At 35.1% G+C, this 26,800-nt stretch overlaps 2 protein-coding genes across 2 annotated transcripts in view; one reads left to right on the top strand and one right to left on the bottom strand.

Annotated features, from left to right (window-relative positions):
* Positions 1-7,977: 7,977 nt before the first annotated feature.
* On the bottom strand, positions 7,978-14,129 carry Paip2 (polyA-binding protein interacting protein 2). Its single transcript, XM_071592710.1, has 5 exons — positions 14,051-14,129; positions 13,198-13,395; positions 12,906-13,072; positions 9,763-9,826; positions 7,978-9,682 (listed from the first exon to the last, which is right to left on the bottom strand). Exons 2-5 carry the CDS (start codon positions 13,378-13,380, stop codon positions 9,602-9,604), a joined length of 495 nt encoding a protein of 164 aa, XP_071448811.1. The 5' UTR covers positions 13,381-13,395; positions 14,051-14,129; the 3' UTR covers positions 7,978-9,601.
* A 392-nt stretch (positions 14,130-14,521) lies between these two features.
* The window catches only part of BNIP3 (BCL2 interacting protein 3), a 72,498-nt gene continuing 60,219 nt past the window's right edge, over positions 14,522-26,800 (top strand). Inside the window, exon 1 of the mRNA XM_071591602.1 lies at positions 14,522-14,676. Within this exon, the coding sequence (XP_071447703.1) occupies positions 14,634-14,676 (43 nt within the window). The 5' untranslated portion in view covers positions 14,522-14,633. The remainder of the gene's footprint in view (positions 14,677-26,800) is intronic.

The following is a 26,800-nucleotide window of genomic DNA, read 5'->3' as shown; positions in this document are numbered from 1 at the left end:
GCATCAGAATGTGAAGTCTATTTAATTTTCTAATGCTTCTTGATATTTTCCAGGATAATATGGTAACCAGAGTATCACACAGCTCGGGAGAAACTTGAATCGTCAATGAGCATCACTTAGATTTTAAACTGCACCCATCAAGCTATTGAGGTAAGATGTAGGTAGATAATTTTTGTGAGTATGTAGCAAAATAATCGAAAGTACTGCAGTTTTAACTGCATATCAATGTACTTACTTTATTAGCAGTCTTTTTTATTTGATATATGAAAGTTTTCTACAAAGTTTTATAGAATTCTGTGGATGAGCTGGTGACATTTCTTGAATTTGTTTTCAATGGAAAAATTTCCTGAAGGGCTTACGTTTTACACCGAATTAGCTCTATATTGATATAGTTGGATACCAGTGGCAGTTGAATGTACACTCAGCAGTAGTTTCATGTAACCAGATAGAATCAAATAAATTTCATCATTTTGTATTTTTATGCTAGATATCTGGAAGCAATTGTTTATAAAATGACTGGCTAAAATACTAGAAGGTTAAATGAATTTTCTATTAAGTTGAGTTTGATAGCAATCCAGAAGGTTGGCATCTTTAATTGTGGAACACTAATTAGCAGGTTATCCATTAAACTTTATTTATTGTATTTACATATCCAAATTAATTTTGCTGCTCAATTGCAAATATATTATTGCATATTCATATGATAGGTAATCAAAATTAGGAACTTCATTCATTATGATTTACTGATATTTGCTTTCAACTTAATCTCTATCATTCAATTAGTGTGGAAACCAATCGTATTTCAGTGAATATTTATGTATATATCTGTCATTAATATAATATATCTGTTATGAAGCAAAACAGATTTCTATGTTGGCCTCCATTATCCTCGGCTCAAAGCCACCAGTCATTCTGTCTAAGATCTTATTTCACTCTTTATCCAATCTTTCATCCCACTTTATTCATGGTATAATATTTCCCAACTGGTCTTCTTTGTGAGACCTTTCCTAATTTTTTTTTTCATTCCATTCCAAAATTCCTTCATATCTCCAGGTGTTCCAATCCATCTGGATTTTCTTTTCCATGTCGTGCTCCATGTTGACTTTTTCACTTATGCTATCTTATACAAATCTCTATTTCTCCCTTTATCAATCCCTTGGACAGCATAGACACCCAGCACCATGCTTTGAAACCATTTATCATCTTTTGGTCTGCTATTCCAATAGTTCGCGATTCTGATCCATATTGTGCCACCTTCCTCACTGATGATTTCAATCACTCTTTTGTTGATCACAAAGGCTTGTAATCAACAAAAGAGTGACTGAAAGCACCCCCATCATCATACCCACCTTATCTTATGCTACTCAGAGCTTGATGTCCATTAAGCAATGAATTCAATTCTTTGCCTGCTTAGTATAATTTTAGTTTTGCCATCTTGATTTTCGTGTTAAATCACTGAAGAACATGGATCTGGTTATATGTGTGGGTGTTCTCAATTCACTCGTAAACTTTATTGTCAGCAAAACAGAGAATGTATATTTCTTTCCATGTCCTCTTTCATCTTATCCTACTGTCATTTCTTTTAGCTACTTATTTTATTGCATCTTCTAAAACGTATGTTGAATATATGAGGTTCTGATAACAGCCTGTTCTGCCTGGCTTAACTACTTAACTAAGTCTAGTAAAGTGGATGCAGGTCTGATACCTTTACAAATAGACAAATGTTTAGGCACGCAAAAAATGACCATCTCAAACAAATTATTTCAAACTCTACCAAGCAAGCAAAAGCTGTGTGGTCTGTAGTAAAGAGTGAAAATGCCAGTAAAATATCAGAGCCCAGATAGAAAAAATGTTTCTCAATAACAATTGATGGAAAAGATCAGTGATCCTCAAAATATGGTAAATGAATTCAATATTTTATTCATAGATATCATTGGCATAACTAAAGCACAGACAAATGGATTAAATGATAATATAGAAAAGGTAATGTGCATTAGTGAATCAATTTATATAAATTCCACCACAGAAAATGAAGTTAAATGTAACCAAGAGACTTTAGGGCAAAAAATCCAGTGAGCATGATAGCATTTCAAATTACCTAAAAATATTTTGTAAGGAATCTTTCATTTTACTTATTACAAATATAGCTAATGAATCGTTTCTAATTGGGCAGTTTCCTGAAGAATTAAAAATAACCCTAGTTATTCCATTGCATAAAAATGAAGACAAGACCAAATGCATAATTACAGGACAATCTCACTAATTATATGTTTTTCAAAAATCCTTAAAAAATTGATGGAAGAAAGACTATTAAAATTTCTCATAAAAATGAAGTTCTCTCTCAGTCACAGCATGGTTTCAAGAAAAAATAAAAGGATAGAAACTGCATGCACCGATTATGTAACTCAAATTGCCCAAGCTTTAAATGATAAAAATAATGTTATAGGGGTAAATATGGATTTATCAAAAACCTTTAATTCTGTAAAATCTAACATTCTTTTGACTGAAGTAGGACATTATGGCATCAGGGGCATTGCTCATTTCTGACTTACATCTTTTTTGGAAAACAGGAAACATTATGTGGAAATTATTAGAAAAAAATGGTGTTACCAATAAATCAACAATGAAAACTCTTAAATATGGTCTTCCACAAGGTTCCGTATTAGGGTTTTTACTTTTCCTGGTGTATGTCAAAGACATTGAAAGAGCCATAATCCTTCCAGAGAATAATAACTTGATGCTCTATGCAGATGACATAAGTCTATGTAGCAGGTCATACTAAATCATTTGAATTGGAAATTGATATGTATGCTATGGTGAAGACAGTCACTCAATGGCTGCATGACAATAATTTACAAATAAATGCACAAAATACAGTTTACTCGGTATTTATTAATAAAGACCTTCAGTCAAATATTTCTGTAACAATAGGAAACCAATTGATTTCTGAGTTGGAACATACTGATTAATTGGGTTTAGAATGAGAAAAGCTAGAGGTCCCAAATGGAAAAACGTAGTAAAAAATTATGCTCAACCCTATTCCTTTTAAAATAACTTGCTTACAATTGAAATGCAGAAGTACTAATCCGAGTATATTATGGTACTTTTGAGTCCATAGCTTGATATGGCACTGTCTGCTGACGGAGTTCAGCATATGGAAACATCAATAGAATACTCACCCAAAAATGTGATTTAAGGGTTGTCTTTATACTAATTACAAGAAAATCCTGCAAGGAGTGTTGTAAATATCACAAAATCATGACCATTCCCTGTAATACATTTATATGGATAATGTGTTTCTGTATGTGTACGCCAAAGCCCCTTCTCTGGTCAGGAATGGGAATGTTCAAAAGTACAACACTAGGGGTAAGGATAATCTTTATAATGGCATTGTCGAGTAGCAGAACTACAAAAAACCCTAGAAGCTGCAGGAAAACTGCTCTTTAATCAGCTTCCTGAGGAGCTAAAACAAATACTCCCCCAATAAATTAAATTTAAAAAAATGTTGAAAGACTCATTTGTAAAAAAATATATTTTTTAGTATCCAAGAATACAGTGAAAGAGCCAATGCAGGGAAATTTTTAAAAAAATCTTTAATACCTGTTATTATGCGTTTCTAATCCATCCATATATGTATGGATTTGCATATTTGTAATTCTAATGTGCCTGTTAATTTGATTGAATCTTTAACAAAGCCCGTACAATTATATATATTGTTCTATAGTGAATAAATCTATCTATCCATAATTGGGGAGAGTTGCACAGGTGTCTCTCTTACTTATTTTTACCTTTATTTCTCATAAAGCTCATAGATTAGTGTTCTGTAGTCAAAACTTTTTCAGCAATTTGAACATCTTAATCCACTATACTTGTTCAAGACTCTCAGAGTCCACAAATGACAAATGCAATTGCTCATGGATGTGAATAATATTTTTCATACTTATTTGAAGTATGGTTTCCACTCTCATCATTAATCTGTTCTACCTCAATGCAAAAAAGTTTAATGACATGTCCTATTTATGTTGCTAATATTTAGGTTTATTATTTGTGTTTATATTTTGTGTACACCCAGCACCAGACTTAGGCAATCTGGCTGGGTGCCAATGCTGCTCTAATTCATTCAATGAAATGGTACTGTGAATCATTGCAATGCACAAGTGCTATCACCTGTTCTCCCTGCAAGTCATTTCAGAATTCACTCATGACCTTCTCAGACAACCCCTTCTTCTCAGTCCATTTACTCTTATCTTGTAGACATTTTTTCCGTTATTCAACTCAGCTTTTTTCTCTAAATGTCCAAGCTAGTGTAGAACACTTCCTTACACCTGCCATATACCTTTGCCAAATCACTATTATAAATATAAAATTTTGGGATTCATAACATGAATAGGAGGGACCTCAAAGTGGGGATGGCCTCAAATTATCTTTACTGTCATGCACTATACTATTTTCATGCATATCTTTTTAGCATTTAGTAACTACCCTTTCATGCCAAATTTTCTCAAAACCTTCGGAAATTTCCTCTATTTGCTCTATCATTTCCCTTGTCCAAATCAACAAATGCACAATGGCTTCCACAAGTTAATGCAGCGATAGGTTTTCTTGTACACATATTCAAGAGCAAATGGATGATCTGTCCAAACTCCTACCAAGCCTTAATAGCTCAGTTTACTCCCCAGATCTTGTCAAATGTTAACTTTTGTCCCTTTTTAATGAAATCCATCAGTACATTCAAAATACCAATCGCTCTACAATTCTATATTCTAATTGACTTTCTCATGCGCATACAAAGGTACAATTATTGCATTCTTCCAATTGTTTGGGCTGTCTAAGTTTGCATACGGGCTTGAAAGTTCATTTAGATGAGAAATAAATAACTTCCCCTATATTCCAATGTTTTGCTAAATATGCGACCTGTGCTGGTAGATTTGTTATTTTTCAAAATTCTTACTGCTATCTTAATTTCATTTTCGTCAACTTTCCTGCCATGATTTTAGCCTTCTAATAGCCTTTCATACCTCGCATCACAGATCCTCAAAATACTCCAAGCAACATTTTCTACCGTTTCCTAATGCTGTTAGCTTCTTATCACATGCAACAAAGTCAGTATTATATGTAATTATCCCTTTTCCATGTATACAAATGAAACATTTATGCTTCAACCAACTATTTAGGACAGATAACCCTTTTATTTTTGCCACACACACAAGTTTTCTTGGCTGAATTGCCAAATAACCGCAACACTTTTTCTGAGTGCTCCTATCTCATACCAACCCAACCATTCAGGTCTTATCATTACACTTTCACTGAGTTATACCTATTCCTAACCTCCCAATTTTCCCTAGGGCTAACCCTTCAAGCTTTCCCTTTCACCATTCACTGATGGATTACAAGCAGCAATGACAAACTATGAATACTAAACTTCATTCAGAATCCAGCCTACCTACTGAATCCTGATTATATTGTACACTATTTTCAACTCTTAAATACAATGCCAAACCATTTCCATCAATTTCATTCTCCAACATTTTTCCTCAATTTCACATTCAAGTATGAATAGTACCAATACTAATTTGCTTTTTTTTAATGATGGCCCCACCACAAGAAACCTATGCTACCCATAACAACTTTGATTGCATGAGGCATTTGTTAACTTTTTGAAGTAATGAAGGATATAGTAAGCAAGTCGACTAGCCTTAGCAGTTCACTTATCATATGTAGTGTTCTTTCCTAATGGTCACAGTAAACTGCTAGTCACCATTGTAATACTTTCACAAGCAAAACTGAAGCTTAGTAATAATCCTGGCCTATTTTCACTGAGCTAACAAGTTAGTATAACTTCTGACAGAAGAATCTTGTTAGAAAACCCAAACTCAACCATCTCACTGTGGATTACCTGTAAGTTATGTACTAATGCATCAGGAATCATTATTTCATTTTCATCCAGATGCTCCAGTTTGGATGCTCATAATTTTGATTAATTAATAAAAAAATATATAGTCGATCAGTTGACTCCTCTATTAACAGCAAAGCATGATCACTAAAGTTTTGTAAGAGTTTTCTGGCAAAAATAAAAATCTTTCCCAATAAAATTATCAGCCACGATAACAATTTCATTTTACCTACATAAATATTTTCATAGTTTCATAAATTATTCCTTTAGCTAAGGATAACTTGTAAACAAACTATTAAGTAGCAGAAATTGAACTTCTATGAAAACTTACATTACAATAGCTTCAACTCACAAAATTAAAATCTAGTTTCATCTACCATTAAATTAAATATTTACTCCACTGTAACGGTATGGCTACACATTATTAACCCGTATTTGCTATAGTTATTTTTCGCATGCAGACTTAGAGCTGACCTTGTACCAACCCTATATGCACTCATGAAAGTCAGACATACTCGATATGAAGGACAGTTTCCTACCCAGGGCCATATGCCATTTCTAATAAAGGTACTGGAATCCAGAAAACCACAGCAGTTGCATTTTAACTGATTGCAACACTGCCATTCGAATAAAAGATCCCTTGGTTAGTTGCTGAAATATCTGCTCATTGGCCTGCCATGACACCTGGACACTTTTCACAGTATTATAGCTATTCCATGTGTATCCTTATAAGTATTTCATCACTGACAAAAAGAATGCCATTAAATAATACCCAGACAAGAGGCCCCAGGCTCCTCTGGGTACCCTCAGCTTTACCCGAGCTTGGTGAATTTTCAGGTACCAGAATTTCCTGGGAAACCATAGGTGGGACAGGGAAGGGAATAGGCCCCCTTTCCCTGATGTGTGAATTTCACATAACATTAGGCTTAGGACTAGGTGAGCTTTACCCTCACCCATCGAACTGGCCTTTGGGTTGATAACTGTGGTTTGTTGTTCTTGGGTTCAGATTTTTATTTATTTAAAACTTAGAAGAGGCACATGTATCATTAATATCTCAGTTATCTAGCCCACTCTTCCCCTGGGTGCCAAAATGCCATTTCTTTTACTACTAGGTAAATTTATCAAAAATTAAGATTAAAATGTCATTTTAAGCCTTATACTCAGTAACGTTGTTATACTAATAATTTAAGTAGAATTTATATTTGTTTTAATTGAGTCAATTAAAATAGAATACTCATCTCATTTTCACTTTGAGCCTTAGTATTACCTTGAAATTCATAATTTTTTCTTTTTACCACACTTTAAAACTTTGTCTTAGGGTCTCAGCTCTTCTTATTTCCCAATTGTGGGTTTTGGCATTAGTTTTGAATTGTTGCCCTTTATCTTCCAAGTTCATGACTTCCTGAATTGGTTAACATTTTTGGCTTTTAGACCCTCAAGGTGCTAGGTATGAAATAAACATTGCTTTAAATATCCTGGATACAACCAATACCATTTCACTTTATGACTTCCTCATAGCAAATTTTTTGGATATTCTTTTCACCATTCAAAATTGCCATGCTTATTCTGCTCTTTTTCTGAGGATTAAGTTTCCATATTTATGTACCCATGGTTTTTTAACTTTCACACAACTCTCATAGTATGTATAAATCTTTAGACACTAATGTATGCAAGATTTCAAACAACTGATCATTTAAAATAATAACTATCATATTGAAATGTAATGAAATAATTGACTTTGTTGAATGAATTTTAATAGCTATCATGATTATTGCTCAGAAGAAATGGAAAAGAGAAAACATTCACTTATTTTCCCTCAGACTACACAAAGCACATTAGCTCTTAGGCAAGTGCAAGTGTGATTTTCTGTTCTTCTAATGTGGCCCCAGAGCACACAAAATTACTTTGTGTTTAGTTACCCTAAAACTTACAATTTATTTAGAGAATGCATACTATGAATTTTTCTAATTCCTAGCAAATACCAATTTTTTGTTAAATATCCAGGAAACTGGTAAGTTTCCCAGCCCAGTCCAACTGAAGAAAGGATTATTTGTAAATAAAAACATGGTTTTGACTTAAATAAGTTAAAAACTTATTTATTTCAATCCTCCACCAAATTCTCTCAATATAACATTTCAGAGATAAGGTTTTCTGATCACTGGCAAAAAACAATTTAAATGCATAGTTGACATCAGAAAGAATGTTACACCATTTTATTTTAAACAACAACCAAAAGCAACCAAATCCACTCTTGTAAATTAAAGTGTCAATCAATTAACATTCTATGACTATCAATAAAATAAACTGGTTTATTACCACTTTGTGCCTTGTCATTGTTGTATAATTAAAGAAATGTATTAAATGAAATTTTTTTCCATATGCGAGTCTTTTTCTGCAAACCACTAAGGATTTGTGTAAAACTAAAATGAATTTCAATTCCTATACCTTATAAGTTTATCATTACTTAGGTTTCTGATAAAAAATACACTCCAAGCTACAACTTTCCAATATGGGGTATGTGATTATCTTTGAGTCACAATCATGTCAGACACATGAGTTAGACTTATTGTTATCCAAGAATATTGAAGAATAAAACAATCCGCCACATAATTGTAAAGCTCATTTCTGAGGAACGAGAAAATTATTTTTCCAGTAAAAAGTCTTACTTCACAAACAAACTAGACTTGTAAAAATCTAAAAAGAAAACATTTCAATACTTAAATGTAGTCCTTTTTTTTGGATAATTATTTCTTACTAACTTCAACAACTTTTAATAGGCCCTAAAATCAGTAAATAACATTTCTGTCAATTTACATACACACTCAGGCATATTTTATAATAGCCACTCAATTGTATGAAGGTGTTTGTGAGTGTCGATGAATTAAGACTTCTACATATAACTATTTGAAAACTTTTGTCTTCTTTAGAGCTGCCATCCATGAGTTATCCTTTTACCATTTTGGTACATTTGAGATTGCAAGCAAAATACATAAACTTATGAAACCTAAGAAAATGGTGTACAAATATGACAGTCGTTTGGCACATTCACATGTTGCATTCATAATTAAATCATTCAATGTCACTCCTTTGAACTCATATGCTTCAGCGATTGGTAAAAAAATAAGGAGAAAATGCAAAATGAACAAATTCGCCTATAAAAAAAGAAATAAAAACTAGAAAAAAATATACATATATTTTTTTGAAAAATAAATCCTTATAATGCCTACAACTAAATTTTCGACAGTATTTATTTGACTTGACCAACTCATTAATTACTCTTGCTTGTGATAACAATGAGTAAACTGAAAAGTTGGCGGCAGATCTAAAGGTTCCTGCTCCCTCCTACACTAGTCCACTTTCCCAATTTGCCAACCGCTTAAAAAAGAACATTCCAAATAATCTATGTATGGACACTGCTTTAATATATGTGTAATGAGTTCATTGACTTGCCAAAAAATTGAATTTCAACAATATATGAAGAATACTGCAGCTTAAGTCTCTTTAACGAGTCCATGAGAGCGCTTCATGAAAATGTGCAAGCATCCAAATCCACACACCAGGCACACACAATCACACTTGTTCTCTCGCACTTGGAACACATGCACAGGGGCAGGTGGAATATTCACAATGACTAATCTTCTCTCCAGAGACTCTTCACAGCCTATCAAATGAGACGGTTATGTGAAGTATTTCGACTTTGCATGCGTTTTATGTTGTTTTCGAGCCATGCACCATTGTGGCAGATCTCCTTTGTGGCACAAATTCTGCGGCATTTGGGTTGAGAGTGCTCTGTATAAAAGTAAAATATATTACTTAAAAATAGTTTCATTGTCAAGTATTTGATAACCTTAAGGACTGAAAATACCAACCTGTCTGGCCAAATCATCCTGGACCCTCAAATTTTCCATGTTCTGACAGATATCTGACGGAGAGCTGAAAATAGGAAATATCCCATTAATCATCTGCCTTCTTGATGAAGCGAGTGTTAATCATGATAACTGACACTGAAAATGTACAGTTTAGTGATGGGTTGTCCTCCTGGCATTCAAAACATATTCAAAATAACTGGGTGTCTGACCTAATTCTACTATTTATACAGAAATCAGGTCTCTCTATTGTAGGTCTTCTGTGGACAGAAGTTTTTTGTGATAATAACTCAAGGGAGAGTATGGTGACATAAAGAAGTGATCCAATAAAATAATGGAATTTCTTGAATATTAATTAATATCATCATCTCAGGTGGTTGACCTATAATGATCTATAAAAAGGTTTTGGATAGTCCATAACAAATATTTCATGTTACATATACTGTTTGCATTTACAAATACGAAAAATTACAAAACTAAAATTTATTTAATACAAATGTTAATGTGTAAATTTTGACCAAGTTAATTTGAAATTATTGTTTTCATCAGCAATTGCCAACGTATAATATACCTAAGGTATTTTAAATGAATAATGAGGGCAGCATGAAATTATAGTAGAAATTATTGCCTTGCCATGAAGTGGCTGACAAACTAAGAAAGAGCAAATCATTTTATGCATTCTCAGAATATTCAAATAACATGTGTACTATTCTAAATTCTTAAAATGAATGAGACTCTCGAGGGGGTGTAGTAAATAAGGACTTAAACCAGTGATATAGGTACACGGGGTTGAGGATGGGCAGTTTCAGCTCCAACCTTTAAAGTCCGACCGCACATAAATCTCTGATAACGGCCAATTTTCAGCATTAATTTGGGAGATGGGATGATTGGGTCTTGGCTTAGTCAGAGTGATGAGGATGACTGCAACTTTCCTATTTTATAAGGAAGCCCATGACCATTCGCTAACTCTCAAAAATCTATACAAATATACAATTTTTACGTGACACAAAAAAATTAACTTGTGTTTAGCTCATGACTAGGCCATGGGGTTTGGCATGCATCTCACATATTGACTATAAATAATATTATCTAATAATAACGTCAGTAATGAAATTAACAAAAAATACAGAATTGAAGACCGAATTTTACAGAAAATACAGTTCATTTTATTTTCCTTGAGCTCGAATGAGCTGGATTGCTCTGCCTCTCGTGGCAGTTTACAATTTTTATGCGCATAAAACTATTGAGAATACTCAGCATTTAACAGCCTAAAAGATCAACCAAACTTAGTAAGTAAAGAAATAAATTTCGGCCACTTGTATTTTGCAATAATGGACCAATATTGTAATGCCATAATTAAGAGCTCGTGTTTCCACCATTTTACAAAACGTTGTCTTTTTTGTTTTGTTATTCAGAAGGCTATTAATGCTTTCACATAAATATTCGTACAGGGTACTTTTCTCAAAAAGTCATTCATTTGGTTTTTGGGGTGGATTTCTCACGATCTTCCTCTATTTTGGGAATTAATTAAGGTCAGAGTTTATCTTTTCTATACTTAAATTTACAGTTATTACATATAAATTGAGTGGGTGACATACTAAGCTGCTGTGGAACTCTTTTTCTTAAACTAATGTTCTTGCTCCTTCCAGGATTGATCATAGCATGTTTTTTTATAAATGAATGTCAAATATAATCCTGGGAATTCCCTCTTATTATCATTATTTCCAAAGGAAAGGGGCAACACAAGATCCAGTAAATTGTAGGTTAAATAATTAATGCAAATGACCTTAGCTGTTGCTTGGCTCCACTAATAACTAATTTAACTAAATAATTTACATTCTTCATTAAAAAAATTCTAATCTAATTTTTTCACATATAACTATCATATTTTTCAAAGGAGTAGATCTGTGAAATGTAATTGGCTTCATTAAAAATATTCCTGAATTTAAGGATGCCTGCAGAAACAATTAAATGAAGTATTCTTAGAGTTTATGAAGACTGCTGACAAAGCACCATACCACTTTGCAAAATTAATCACGGATAATAAGTATCTATTCCCATAATATCCATATTGAATGTAAACAACTATTACCAAAATTAATGGCATATAATACAAATATTCTCCATGAATTTTTTTCGCACAAATTATACATGCTAACCATCAAGCCATTTTTTTCCAAAAGGTTTTAGTAGATATTTTGATTTGAGTTTTTAGCCAGTTAATCTTGCCTTTATGTACTTAGCTTACAAATGTTAGCAATAATTTAATCATCTATAGAATAAATCTATCTAATTTTGATCCTGGTCCTTCGAATAATGTTTAATTGTTTTAGTTCTCTAACCAATTTTGTGAAGATTAATGATAAAATTACTGCATTCATCATAATAGTTATTGTGGAGATCAGCAGATAAGATAGATATGGAATGCTTTGGATTTCAGTACTTCTGTAAAACTGCAGCAATAACATCATCGTTTGAATTAGTTCTCATTACTCTTCAACATAATAGTTACTAGATTTACTATTATCATCTAACATTGATAGCAGTCACGACTGAAACACCAACTATAATGGAAGGATTGTAGTGCACACAAAATTTCATGTTTGAACAGGAGTTGGTAATTAATAGGGAGAAGAGTTCTAGTCAGTTTTTATACTCTAACTACTCCGATTCTTTCAGATGTAGTCTATAATATTAATTAATATCCACAATTACACAACTGATTCTATGCGTCCTTGTGACTCGACAACGAAAATTTGGCCCACAAAACTCACCCAATCAATCCACCTTCATTCGACAATTATTAATTATATTGACACCGACTTCACAGAAAAAACTGGGTCAATAGAAAGCAATGCCTTTTCAGTATGCTTAAATACTGAGTAGCATTTTTTATATGTATTTACTGCTACTGACAAATATGGATATTAAATCCATACATTTCATTTCGCTGTTGATACACAAGTAGCTGAACACACAGTGACATGATAACTCTTTACTAAACACTAATTACGAGTGCAATAAGATACTTTAAGATACGGGGGTGAAATTGATCAAATGCAGATAAAATATCACCATTGAAATTACAAATATGCAAATGCACATGGATACCAAAATGCGCTATCTTAACTTAAAATCTTGCTTACTTGTTGACGGTTACCCCATTTTCTTGGGAAGCAGGGTAGTGGCAATTTTCTGAAGTCCCATTGGTGTTACCACTTCCATTTTGCATGCCATCCATTTCCCTCTCATCTTCCAACATTGCTTCAATACACTGCTCCATCAGAGCTTCCTCCTCTAGCTGCTGCATAACCTAAAACGTTTCGATTATAATGGATAATTTAACATTTACAGATTTAAGAAAGCTAAATGTTGACACTTAAGTTATAATTAGGAATTTACAATTTCGGCAACGAATAATAAAAATTACTTAGTTACCTCCTTATCGAATTCCTCCTCATTTTCCATCCACATATATTCCGAGAAATCTCCATCGGTTGTGGGAGAATCCAAATCATCAGTAGGATTTCCTAATTCTGAAGCATCAGAAATATAGGAAATAACTGATTCGTGACCATAATAGCCATTTCCGGACCCACTTCCAGGAATCTTCATTATCATATCAAATCCGGTAGCCTTTAATTTATTAAAAACGTATAAATCATTATTTGGCATCAACTCTCCAACTAATAAACCTGCATCCCTAAAATTAAAAGTTACTTGATCGGCACACACTTAGAAATATAATCACAGATATTACTCTTTAATTGAATTTACGGGAAATGCATGAGATTACTAGCCTAAAAACAAAATACCAGCATCCTTGAAAATGACACCATTTAGGATTTGATTGTTTAGGATAAATTAAGTCCGAACAATAAAACCGTGAAGTAATTGTGTACATTATTATATTTAAAATTACCTAAGAGAAGAAAGAAGTTATACAATTGTGAAGTAATAAAACCATCACCGTTCATAGTTATTCCTTATGATTGACCTTATTTCTCACATATGTTCACTCAGAAAACAATAGCTACAAAGATAGCTATGTTGGCAACAACGAATATATGCTTATTAAGTATTATTAAGGGAAATTAAAAGAATAAACAATGACTTTTATCTTGAAATTCAGCATAAAATCCAAATTTAAGAGTTGTATCCTACTATTGTCCGTCCGATAGGCAGAGTGTAATCACCATATTTTTCCCGTCAAAAATGTGAATAAGCATAAGTTAATACACTATTTTGTTCATATGCATGATAATACAGGGAAACATCGTATCAAACTTGCCTATTGTTTTCAAAATAGTCTTCCTTAGCATAAAATGCCTACAGGTTTCTAACGACGCGATCAGCTGTTTTACTGCAAGTTAAGTACTGCCATCTATACAAAAAATTATTTCCTAATTAATTTATTTAACGATTCATAATTATAGATGAACTTGCTTTATTTTATATAAATCGCATTACTTTTTAATGTAATATTCTGGGAGAAACTCTCAGTTATTTTAAAAGTCTTTTTTAAACTGTAGGAGCCATTTTGTTTAAAATTGGTGTATTTTGTAATTTTTATTCCAGTACTTAAAAAAGTGATAATCATATTTTTAAATTTAAAAAATAAAGGATAATATCACAAGTATAACCATCAAATAGAACTATTTCAAAATTTATATTTTAATTCTTACTCCTTTCAATGAAGTTCCAGTGGAATTCCCGTAGCTGGCAGTAGTAGGAGAAGCAGGGATGGTGACGTATGTCCTTGTTGTCGTTTAACCAAAACAAAGCGTCAGTTGTGCAGACGAGTGAATCTGAGACAGTCCTGAAGTTAGTGCTAGTTTCGCGTAGTAGACTGTGAAGAGGTACCTTTCAGTAAAATGATACCGCATTCAAAATCCCCTGCAGAAGATGTATTGGGTGGTAAGTTTGAATATGTTATATTATCGTAGATATATCTGTTATCCTGTTCTGTCACTTGAATATTACGAATTACTATGTTGAATTTTACTGCGTTCCTGGCTGTGATCTCTTTTCGGAGGTAACATCTCATTTCAATTCTTTATTTGTCATGGTAATCATTGTCTGTCAACAATGATCGTTGCGAAGAATCTTCGAAAACAACTTTTAGAACTGATTATCAGTATTTCAAATGCGTAGTTCATCGATTGACTGTAGACGTGTTAGCATTCGTCTAGGGTTACTAAATACGAATTGGTCATCTCGCCTTATCAGGTAAATCTGTTTGGTTTAAAATTAATTCCTTTTGCTTTAGATGTGTTCGACTTAATTCGCGTTTTCAGCGTACAGCTGTGGTTCCAACGGACATTTTTTTCTTTTCAATGTACTTTGATGTGCTATTCAAATTATCTTTGGGGCCAACTTCCTAATTTTACCAGATTATTCCAGTGTTATCTTCTTTCCTCGGAAGTGTAGGATGGTTTTTTCACTGGCCTTGGTATGAGGTTTTGTAGCGGTTATATTGACATCGGAATGGCGTCTGTGATTGTTCCTTGAAATTATTAATTGATTGTAGTTAGGCTCAATTTTAATTTGAAACTTCGTCTCAATGATTATATTAATATTACTTTATATTTTGTTAGCCTTTTCATGTACGTATAGTTGTCTCCCTTGTTGTGTCGCACCTTAGTGTTTTGATATTCGTATAGGCACGGGTATTCATTTTGTTTTAACGTGCCCCGCATGAATTGTGACTGACGCGTTAAAATACAAACCGGCAAATAGCATTTTATCTGCGCTTTTTACCAAATCTTGAAACGAAATGGCGCGTTTTCCGTCTTGCAATCAAACGACCGCCAAATATCAATTAAGTCAATTTACTTATCTTGTTTCATTCGGTGATTCTGTTTTGACTATGTGGGCATTTATTGACTTTGATTTTTGTTATAAATTCGAATTTTGTCCCGTGGACGCGTTTTTAAAGGAATCTTTGCTCGGTAAGATTTATCATTCCTATTTTTTTAGTCATAATATCGGGTGTCAACAAAATCAGTATATCATGTAATATATGCCCCACAGTTTTTAGTTGGAGATATGTTTCACTATGCGAATTTTTCAGGCTGCGAAAAGCCGCAGTCCTCTTGGCGCGAAAACTTTGTTTTCCTTCCCTGCTATGTGAAGTGCGTTAAAATTAAGATACTCTTATTCGTATTAGTTCGAAGTTTTTCTTACTTACACACTTATACATATATATCCCATCAATATTTCAGTCCTAGGATTAGTATACTGCAGCCCTCCCTCCTCTATTTAATGTCAATGCCCTCAATCCTTGATACCCTCTCTGTATTACGTCCTTCTTAATTTGTCCTAGGTACGTGTCTCTTGGTCTTCCTCGTGGAATATTCCCTTCTATTTTTCGTTTTATTATATTCCTAACAATCCATTGTGCCATATATATATATATATATACTAATTAGCCGAGATTACAGGTTAAACATAATTTTCATTGCATTAATGGCTTTTATATTTCATCCAGGCTTCTATCAACTCGATTTATTCTAACGCTTTAAATTATCAACGAAACAGCCTCAAAGGAAGTAAAATTCAAGCAAGAACGTTCCATTAATGCACCACAATATAACATTTAACCCTTGGCAACACAATAGTAAATAATAAACCAGAAATAAGTGCCGAAAAAACTATAACTCAAAGTAGCATCCGATTCGCTAGCATAAAACGTCGAATCGAAAATCTAGAGTATTGTGAATTTCATATATATATATATATATATATATATATATATATATATATATATATATATATATATATATATATATATATATATATATATATATATATATATATATATATATATATATATATATATAGGTAAGATTGTTATGTAGTTATCTTTCGTTTTTAGTGTTGAGCGTAAATGCATCATAAGTTATATGTTCTAAAAACGACGGCTATATCCACTCCATTATACATTTTGAAAAAACAAATTCTTTAAAATAAAAAAAACCGCTCCTTATCAATCTATTTTGCCTCAAAGTGTGCACGATTGTCTCATAGCTAATTGTTTTAGATCACTCAATATTGTAAAATAAGAGGTTATAGCTTAACAATGAATTGTATCGCCTAATGCTTTTAGTATATTTTCTTGTATCAATGCCTTGAACTTGTTTCAAGAAATGTAAATCGTGTATTGCTTTATGGGTTTAAATGCATGAAGAGGCGTCATCTAACAGTCTCACAGCACGAAATGCGGGAGGGTTTTCTTGTATTTGTCCCAAAGTATCTCCCTTGAAAAAGTTGCATTTATTTGGTTATCCGCCAAGCCCGTTTCTTCCAGACATATTCCGTTAGCCATACCTATTTTGGAAACTAATATAACGCGTTGGGACATCTCGCAACAAAAGTCGTCCATCTTAAATTTCTATACGGGTAGGTTGCACCGTAAAAAAATTTGATTTTACCTACACCGTACGATCCGTGAGTATTCTTTGATAGATTACTTATGGGTTGCATCTATGCAATCCTTTTGATATACAGGTCGGAGGACGCCACGGCAGGTTTAGAACGTGTGAGGGAGATCACGTAACTCAAGTCTGCCGTCCCTCTTAAAAAGCCCTACGAGACTTCCGCTGAGGTGAAGGGTATGTCTCTATCGTGCGATCAGTTCCGGGCTTGTATGACCGGTCTCACGTAGCGTGCATTTCTTTAAACTTTTGGCCTTGAGAATACCTTTTTTCTCGCAATTATTGCGTTCTTAGGTCACTTCGTTGGAGAAAGGAGTCATAAACTGTTTATTTAAAATCGTTGCTTTGTCATTTAAGGAAACAGAATGTGGGTGTCAATTAAATGAACTAAATTAATAAGTAGTGGTGATTAGAGAAGTGGGAGAAGTCTCGTCCTGGAAATCAGCTTGCCATTCCACCCGTTATCCACAAAGTTGGCAAGTGGCAATTCGTTGGCCTTCTCGCATGTCATTTAAGGGATGTATGAGCTATTTTTTGTCTTAGTAGCAGGAAAATACAGACGCATACATATCGACATGGCCAACTTTTGCAGAGTATTCCTTTTTATTTAGATATTCGAATCTTATTGTATTTTGTGGTTTCCCTAGATATAGAAAGAAACTTCATTTTATGAACTATACCTCTTCATGAATTGAGACGCCCACATTTCACACACGCACAATATATTGAAATTCACAATACTCTAGATTTTCGATTCGATGTTTTATGCTAGCGAATTGGATGCTACTTTGAGTGATAGTTTTTTCGGTACTTATTTCTGGTTTATTATTTACTATTGTGTTGCAAAGGGTTAAATGTTATATTGTGGTGCATTAATGGAACGTTCTTGCTTGAATTTTACTTCCTTTGAGGCTGTTTCGTTGATAATTTAAAGCGTTAGAATATATCGAGTTGATAGAAGCCTGGATGAAATATAAAAGCCATTAATGCAATGAAAATTATGTTTAACCTGTAATCTCGGCTAATTAGTACTTGTAATAGTCGTAAGAAATGCATTGATAATCGGAGTACTACGAAACTTTTATTTCGGTAGTTTTTTAAATGGAGCAATATGCACTTACGTTCATTACCTATTTCAATGAATTATACAATGCAACTAACGTAGTGTAACTGTTGCTATTATCTAAGCATTGGAACAACAGAAAGCCTACGGTTTTAGGTTATAATTAATAATTGTTGGCTTAGAAAAATTTTATTTTTCGCCCCTAAAAACTATAAAGACGTGTAGATTCGTATTCCCTGGTTATGACCGTATATGATCGATCGAATTATTCCAGTTTACACATTGGTCTGATTTTACCATTACTCACCATCTCTAAGAATATTCTAAAAATATTTACGAAATGACACCTTGCATTCTTGCCTAGGTTCGTACTTAATCTCAGTTTCAACTTACATTAAACATCAACTAACTGACATATTTTATGTGTGTCATTTGTAATTTCATTTTTTACCAATATTTTTAGTGGGCAAAGAACTTTGTTGTCGGACATCTCGACTCAACCAGATAAATAACGGAGATAATATATAGTATTTCGCTGGAAGTCCGTAAATCAAATTATCACATCGGCTTGACTTACTAGGTAGAATGGCTTTACATAACACGCGATAGCGGGGTGCCAACGAAGGCTTTTGGATTTGCTGCGTAGTGAGAAAGTTTCTTTCTTCGGCTTAGGGGCTGATGACGTTTCACAGATCGCCCTAGGATGAATGGCGAGACTCATTTTTCCGAATGGTGTAAGAGTTCTCCTCGATATTGGAGAATCGTGGGTGGTGGTGTAACGGTGGATATGGTAAGGCAACATCCCACACACGAGATGCGTGTGCTTCCCCCAATACGGTCAAAACATCTACACTCCCGTTCGCCTTGTTTCTCTTTCTCCGAAGGTGCTTTCCTGGAGTAGGGATGCCCTTCGAATTTTGCGTGGGCTACGTTTCAGCCATGTTTTGTCCGGTTGTACTCCTACATGCATGGGCTATTTTTCATCGCGTACGCCCCAAGTTTATTCTCAGATTCTCTCTCCTGAACAACACGTACGCAATGGTGTGTTCCGCAACTTTAAAATTGTTTGTGCTTTCATCGTGTTATATTTTTCTTTTCCATTCCCTTATCATTAAGCTAATGCTTTCAGTATTTCCTCGCAGTTACGTCGTTTGCCCGCAAACAGCAATCGTTTTGCCTGCCATGGCTTTCGTCGTATTTATTGAACTACGTGCCTAAATTAATGCACAGCGGCGCAACCATAACTCTTTTAAGGTTGGTATTAGATAAGTGCAGCCAGAGCTATACATTCTCTACGAAGGGTGAGCGCTGTTTATTGCCGTTGTCGCAGATGAAAAATTAACGTTGCTAAAGGAATGTAGCTTTCATTAACCCATTTTAACGGAAACCATTGGTGCCCACTCTGTTAGCCCCTCATTTTTGTGAATTCTGTTCCGTGTTGCATGCGGCTTCTGTATCTTTCTATTGGAGTGTGTGACGTGCAAGTTCCGCGCCATTAGGCAATGTGAAGCCAAGGCAAAGGGGGTTGGCTATCTCTTCCGGGTTGGCCATAGCCCGGGAGACGACGTAGTTTGGGATTTATAAATGAGTGTGCTGCATGCACTATATCACTCCCCCGCGATTATTTTCAATTTCTTTTTTTACCGATGTTTCCTCTCGATTTCCGGAGAGGGATTGCCTTACTTTTCGTGAACCACACTAACTAAGCAATTTAGCTCTTCGATGAACTTTCTCATTAATATCATTCATTTTCAATTTGATTTTTGGGGAAAATAACTTTTTCCAGCCTTTGTAAGTGATAGAGTGGAAATCATTTTTAATGGATCTGTATAGTAGAGTGAACTGAAAAAAATTCTTAGGGCGATAATTAACTGCTAGTAACCAAATTTGTGCTTGATTCGTATGGCAGCGATGAAAGAAAACTAATGCGACGGGTAATTCTGCGATTTATTCGTCAATTTTTCGACAGTTCAATTTAACATAATTTATTCAGTCTGCGATTTCGCCAAGATGCGCCTTCGCATTATTCGATTTTCCAACGTTTCTCATTTAATGTATTCTCAGTTTGTGGCAAATGTGCACATAAAGTCAAATGTTGAGAACTTGCTTTCCAATCTACAGTCCAATTTCAGGCGCATAGTTTTGTGATTTTTCTCTCCTAAGCTTCTCGGTTTCCCCGAATATGTGAGTTGGGTGGATGGACTTCCATAATAGTGGAAAAAATAAGTGTGATATAAAAATTGGCCTTTGATTTTTTTATGAAAAAGTTGAACCAATTTTTTTCTCAAGTCCACCTCCTCCTCAAAGCCCCTTGAAAAATTGTCTATCCTCACTGGAATGCGTAAACGCTGTGGCATTGTCGTGTGTTTGCCTGCCATTCCTTTTTTACAATTCTCTATAATTTTAAAGATTATTTCGCTCTCATCTGTTGCAAAGTGTCGATAATTTGCTCAGTTCACATGGCCTGGGAATAAATGGGACTGTAACACTGTGTTTATATATTGCTTGTCATTTGTTCACGTAATGTCGAATGAGGTATTTTGTGTGTTGAAAATACAGTATCGCTCCCGTGCACCAAATGCTCTGCCCATGTCCAAGCGTGAATCTCCAGGATGTACCCTTGAACCTAGCCGTGTACTTCGTCTGATAAGAAGATGGACCGGGCCTGGCATATCTATGGCCTGGATTTGTCTTCGTATCTGAGGTTGTCGCTCATACTTATCTTTCAGAAATCACACTAGTGTGTGCATTTACCTCACGCGGCGTATGGAGAAAAGTAGCTCGAGATAGAAAGCATAGGGCAATTCAGAAATATGATTTCGTGGCAATTCCAACATCTTATGTCATGTCGATCTATATGAGTATATTCCGGATCTACTTTTTATTTCCACTCGAAATTTTCAAAACCGTTCGTAAATATTTGCAATGATGGACTCATGTCTCACTCCTTTTCCAACTGGCACTGGAAAATATCTGTGTAAACTGGCTTAATTTTTTGTATAATATGGTAATATTCATTGTTTGTATAGAGATGAATTCGAAAATCACCTGCCTAAATATGAGAAACAGTTTGAGTAATTTGGGTACGTCTGGCTGAACCCAGTCTCTGAAGCATAGGCTTTCTCTGTGCATGATTTTAAGTTGTTGAAATGTAATTGGGATCCAAGTTATAGAATTATACTCAAGTGCTCACGATTATTCATTCGGATTATTTTTTTAGCGGCAATTTCTTTCCCATTACCTCCAAAGACAAACGATCTTTCGTCAATGTTCCTTTTATCCTTGTAAGGTTCTCTTTTATCCACTGAATAATTATTGATGGTGCAACGTATAATCTGTAGGAAGAATTTTTTGCATGCAGCAAGTGTATTTCTTGCGCATATTTCTCATATGAGTTCGATATTTGGAGTATTTGATCACCATATAGGATGTACAGGAGTCATTTCTTAGAATTACTCACCACATTTGCAGTAACTGTGGAGGGTGATATATGTTCTTGACAGTTTTCTCTTTATTATGGTAGGCGAGGCTGAATTTACAAGTCACGGGGAATTTACTGCCGAAGAGACTGATATAAGTGAACCTTTTTCCTCACGTAATGCGTGATCACGATAGTATAAACATATCACGTACCGAAATTCGAATTATCGAAAACTAAATGGTACCTAATTCGAATAAATGCCAGACGCCCTAACGACTGGTGGTCAGCAGCACGGTCTCTTGGCGGGTTTTAGGGAAAATTTAGACCGTAGTTAAGACATAAAAAGTATTTGAAATATGATCCGGTGATTTGTTTATTAAATAACAGTGATATTTATTCCTTTTGTACAATCATCGTATTATATTGTCTCGCCTCTATGACTATGTCTAGTTACCTGTGAAACAGCTGGATCGCTGCCCGCTTGTATTTGCGCTAGCTGCGACTCAAACAAGAGGAGCCGAGATTCAATACGCACTCGGGGTCGTTTTGCATAGCGCGGGATATGCCGAACCCCCCCCCCCCCACCTCCCCTGAACGTCGGCCTTGGGATATTGCGATCGTTTCAGTCTTCGCGATCTGCGGCATAAATCGTATTCGCGCCTAAAAATCCGCAGTAGTATTTTACTCTATGACGTACTTTTCCTGATAAGAAGTATTTTTTTAAGTAATGACATACGGTGGCTTCACTCTTTGACGTGTAAGAGAGCGCCACATAGCCGTTATTGGCGACGGAGTTCTAATGTTTATTTATCTTGAACTATTTTTTTGGTGTTGCGACACTGTCACCTCTCCGTTTCATTTCTGTTGGAAGTATGGTGCGAGACCAATATCTTCGACTTATCGTTGATATATTAAGGAGGACTATGGCGTTTATTGCGCCAATTCTTTGATGATGGGAAGAGATTGTTCAAGTATCACTAAATTGTTGTTTTCAAATCCGCTTTTTTGACATTTCCTAATACCTCGGAGTTAACTGGGTTTTAATCTTTTAGGAATGCTTCTGACGCCACATTCGAATTTATTTCACTTCCGAGTGAAATGTAGATTTGGAGGTCATCACTGGATAACTTGTTATAGGTGCTAACCGTTGATATAAAGAAGGATGAAAGTTCTATTGGTTACGCTTACAGTGGATGGCTTTCCAAATCCCTAAGCGTCTATGGATTCCTTTATGACTTCAGGGATCCTCATATGGTTAGCATATATGTTTAATTTTATTTTATATCAGACGGTAGTGGCTGGAATATATTGGCGATTTCATCATTTCCCGTTGTTTGGGAGAAATACAAAAGGACAATTAATATGATGTCGGGCGTGAAAGAGAGTCAATGGAATGTGAAAGATCGTGATAGATAGGAGAGTATCGATTAGACCATGTAGAAGAGGAAAGGAATAGACATTTGGGACAAAATGGAGACAGGGAGTATGTGAGGTTGAATAATGGTTTAATGTAATCCATATTTTAGAGTATTTATTTATTTTTGTGTTTGGTGTAGCAGTAATTGTGTTATTTGAACCATTACGAAGCCCCCCCTTTTCCCCTGCTTGGAAGTTTTTTTAAAATCCTTTTTCTGACCTCGCCCGATATTTAATCTAAATACAAGCAGAGTATTCGATCCAGGCGTTTTCATCGAGAAAAAAAGATGATACATTCTCATTTGTATCTAAAAAATGATTTTCCAGTGGTCCAATATATTTTATCGCATTGAATTGTATCAAGAAGATCTTCTAAGGTGCTTTTGGGAGGTGATAAATTTTCTATTTGTATCCTATTCATGTAAAACTACAACCTTGCAGTAATCTTTTTAAGTCTAGTGGTCTGCTGGTTAAGTTACTAGGTTTTGGGGGTTTTTGGAGAGAATAAAAATAGTTATCTGAGCCTGGCTGCGCAAATGAGGCAAATGAAGACTATTGGGTGGAGAGTTGGCGCGATATACTATTGTGGCGGAAGTTGAGAGCAGAAACAATGCCAGACGGGTCTGCAGACCGCGAAGAGGGTGGGAACCCAATCTCCCGGCGGACTATAGCGGCCAGGGTTGATTGCAATTCACACCGCGCCGTGTTAAGGGTCGGTCCTCTCCGAATCCGAAAGTACATATGGCATTTATGTAATTCTAAGATTACTGTTATTTTTTAAATGAAAGCGCTCTTGTTTGCTTCTGTGAAATTAATGTCTGCCCATTAATTTTTGTACAGTGCGCACATTTACTGGAAACATGAAAGAGGACGAGGAAGCCGTCGAATTACGGTCACTTTGTGACCATAAATTTAACTAAAGACTCAAATTACTCATAGGTATTCGAAATGATTCAGATTCCCGTGTCCTTTCTGTTCATGGTATTTTCAAACGTTCGGTACATATCATTTTTTGTTTTTCCACCTCCGACATTTGGTGCTGTAGCGACGTAGTACTTGGTTCTATGGCGACAACAGCCAATATAGAATGTACCATTGCTATCTTTCGTAATGATTGTGATTTCCTAGGATTCTGCTTGAATTTAAATTGAACTTTTTGTGAATTAGGGGTGTGTTGGCCACAATGAAGAGTGGCCAACAGCTCTAAGTTCTTGAAAATCAAGAAGTGAAATAAAGCGGTCTATCTAACGGTAATCACTGTCTAACCTTGCTCTTAAGTATATGACGCTATCATACCGATTGCACCATCTGTTATGGCTTATAACTAAGGACAGAATTCTATAGGAATTCACGATGATATGAAATAATACATCTAATTTGACGAGCAATTCCGGTATTACGAAATTTCCGGGATAGGAGAAATAATTAGCTGAGTTAGGAATAATCGATGTTAGATTGTCGTCTTATTCCTGTTTTAAAGTTAACGATCATCTTTTAATCATTCTCGCAGGGTGAGAGACAGTTGACAGCATTCGAATTCTGAAAACTGACAAAATCGTACAATCTGAAATTTAAGTTCTGCTTTTAGTGGTATACTAATATTATTAAAATGAAGACAAGAACGCATGGTCGGATAAAAACGTCTTGCGTAGTTGTTTGCTCTCATTTTTGATAAATGTTATTCCTCTAATCGTGTTAAGTACCATTCATTGGAGAAACTCATCAATTTTACCATCTTCTTATGCTAATCCTTCATATGTTCCTATTTAACTAGCGCTTTCCAATGTTGATTGAGGTGTCCGTATACAATCTGATAGTTTGATTCGGATTAGTTCTTTGAACGAGGATGAGTCTTTGTCTTCTGCGCGTAACATCTTTTTCATTGTAATTGTTGGCTCTTGTGTGTCGAATTGTAAAATAGTTTTCCTTTAAAATGCAAGAAATATTTGTGTACAAAATAATACATATTTGGATATGTTTTTGGTGGTGGGTGAGTTTTCCTTCGTGTGCGTGTGTTCCCACCCATGAAATGCCGATGGAAAGTGAGCCGTCCAATAAACGTCGTGCAACTCCCTCGATGAATCCACCGCTGACATACTACCTTGATCAAAAAGTTCCCGGAATAACCACCGTGTGGCGCTCCCATCGTTCCGATTTGAGTTCTGTTTTTTTTGTTAAATTGGTACATCTGTTGTTGATATTCCCTTTAAATCTTAGTGTCATAACTTGACATTTGCAAAAGTTACGTAGCCAAGAGTACATCTATCTCTGTGTGTGTTGGCGATTTTTTACAATTTCAGAAATGGATTTAAATTTGCAACAACGAACTTGTATTAAATTTTGCGTAAAAAACGGATTTAGTGGCGCACGGACGTTGGAAATGTTGGAAAAGTGTTTCGGCAACGATTCTCTAAAAAAAACGGTCGTTTACCAGTGGCACGAGCGGTTCAGAAGTGGTCGTGAGTCAATCGAAGATGATGAACGCAGTGGCAGACCATCGACATCGAAAGTCGGTGAAAAAATTGATAAAGTAAAAGAAATGTTGGTCAATAACCGCAAATTAACCATAAGAGAAATAGCGGAGGACTTGAACATTGCCTATGGATCCGCCCAAGACATTGTGGTTAATGATTTGGGTTTCCGTCGTGTAGCAGCAAAGTTGGTGCCAAAAGACCTCAATTTCATGCAAAAAAGAGACCGTGTTGACGTCGCAAAAGACATGATTTGCGAGGCTGAATCCGATCCCACATTCATCAAAAGGATCATTACTGGAGACGAGACGTGGGTTTATGAGTACGACACGCAATCCAGACATCAGGCAAGTGAATGGCGTTCACCAAATGAGCCGAGACCAAAAAAACCACGTCGTTTTCAGTCAAAAAAGAAGGCAATGCTGACGGTTTTCATGGATTACACCGGTGTAGTGCATCATGAATTTTTGCCAGAAGGCCAGACAGTAAACAAAGAGTATTATTTGGGCGTTATGAGACGTTTGCGTGAAGCAATTCGCCGAAAGAGACCAGAAATGTGGGCAGAAAACTCGTGGATTTTGCACCATGATAACGCACCGTCGCACAGTGCTATCATTATTCGTAATTTTTTGACGAAAAATGCAACAAATACCATCCAACAGCCACCGAATTCACCTGATTTGGCTCCCTGTGACTTCTTTCTGTTCAATCGAGTTAAAAAACCATTACGGGGAACGCGTTTTAGCAGCCGAGAGGAAGTAATGGAAAAATCGCAGGAAGCACTGATGGACATACCGAAAACCGAATATAAAAAATGTTTCGAGGATTGGATCAAGCCTTGGCATAAGTGTGTTGCAGTCGATGGGGATTACTTTGAAGGGGACAATATAGATTTAGATGAATAAACTTGTATTTTTAATTTTCTGAATAAATTCCGGGAAATTTTTGATCAAGGTAGTATTGCGTTTTTTTCTTATTACAAACCCGCATGTCCATGTGAGGAATGAAGTTGCCCCATGTTTTGTTTTTCCATTTGTTCCCCGAAAAAATGAACGCACTTCTCCGAGAGTGAAATGAAGGCCGTGCCTCAGTCAGTCGTATATATTTTGGGTCATTGACACCTTTGAGAGGCAGAGGAAAAAGTGGACTGTACTCTGAAATAACTGAATCGCATTCATTTAATTTAAAATTAAATGCTGATTCTAGATTGATTGAAGCTTGAGATCTTGCTCGT

This window comes from Hetaerina americana, unplaced genomic scaffold (genome assembly GCF_022747635.1).
Source record: "Hetaerina americana unplaced genomic scaffold, ioHetAmer1.1.p SCAF_5, whole genome shotgun sequence".
NCBI classification, from domain to species: Eukaryota; Metazoa; Arthropoda; class Insecta; order Odonata; family Calopterygidae; genus Hetaerina; species Hetaerina americana.
This window is presented reverse-complemented; position numbering and strand designations above follow the sequence as displayed.

Bases quoted from the DNA above. Each gene is read 5' to 3' on its own strand.
- Paip2 (XM_071592710.1), bottom strand. From the start codon at position 13,380: ATGATAATGAAGATTCCTGGAAGTGGGTCCGGAAATGGCTATTATGGT. The intron at 9,827-12,905 runs GTAAGCAAGATT...TCCTATTTTCAG, and splicing joins AATGGGGTAACCGTCAACAA to CTCTCCGTCAGATATCTGTC. The intron at 9,683-9,762 runs GTTGGTATTTTC...ACTTTTATACAG, and splicing joins AGGATGATTTGGCCAGACAG to AGCACTCTCAACCCAAATGC.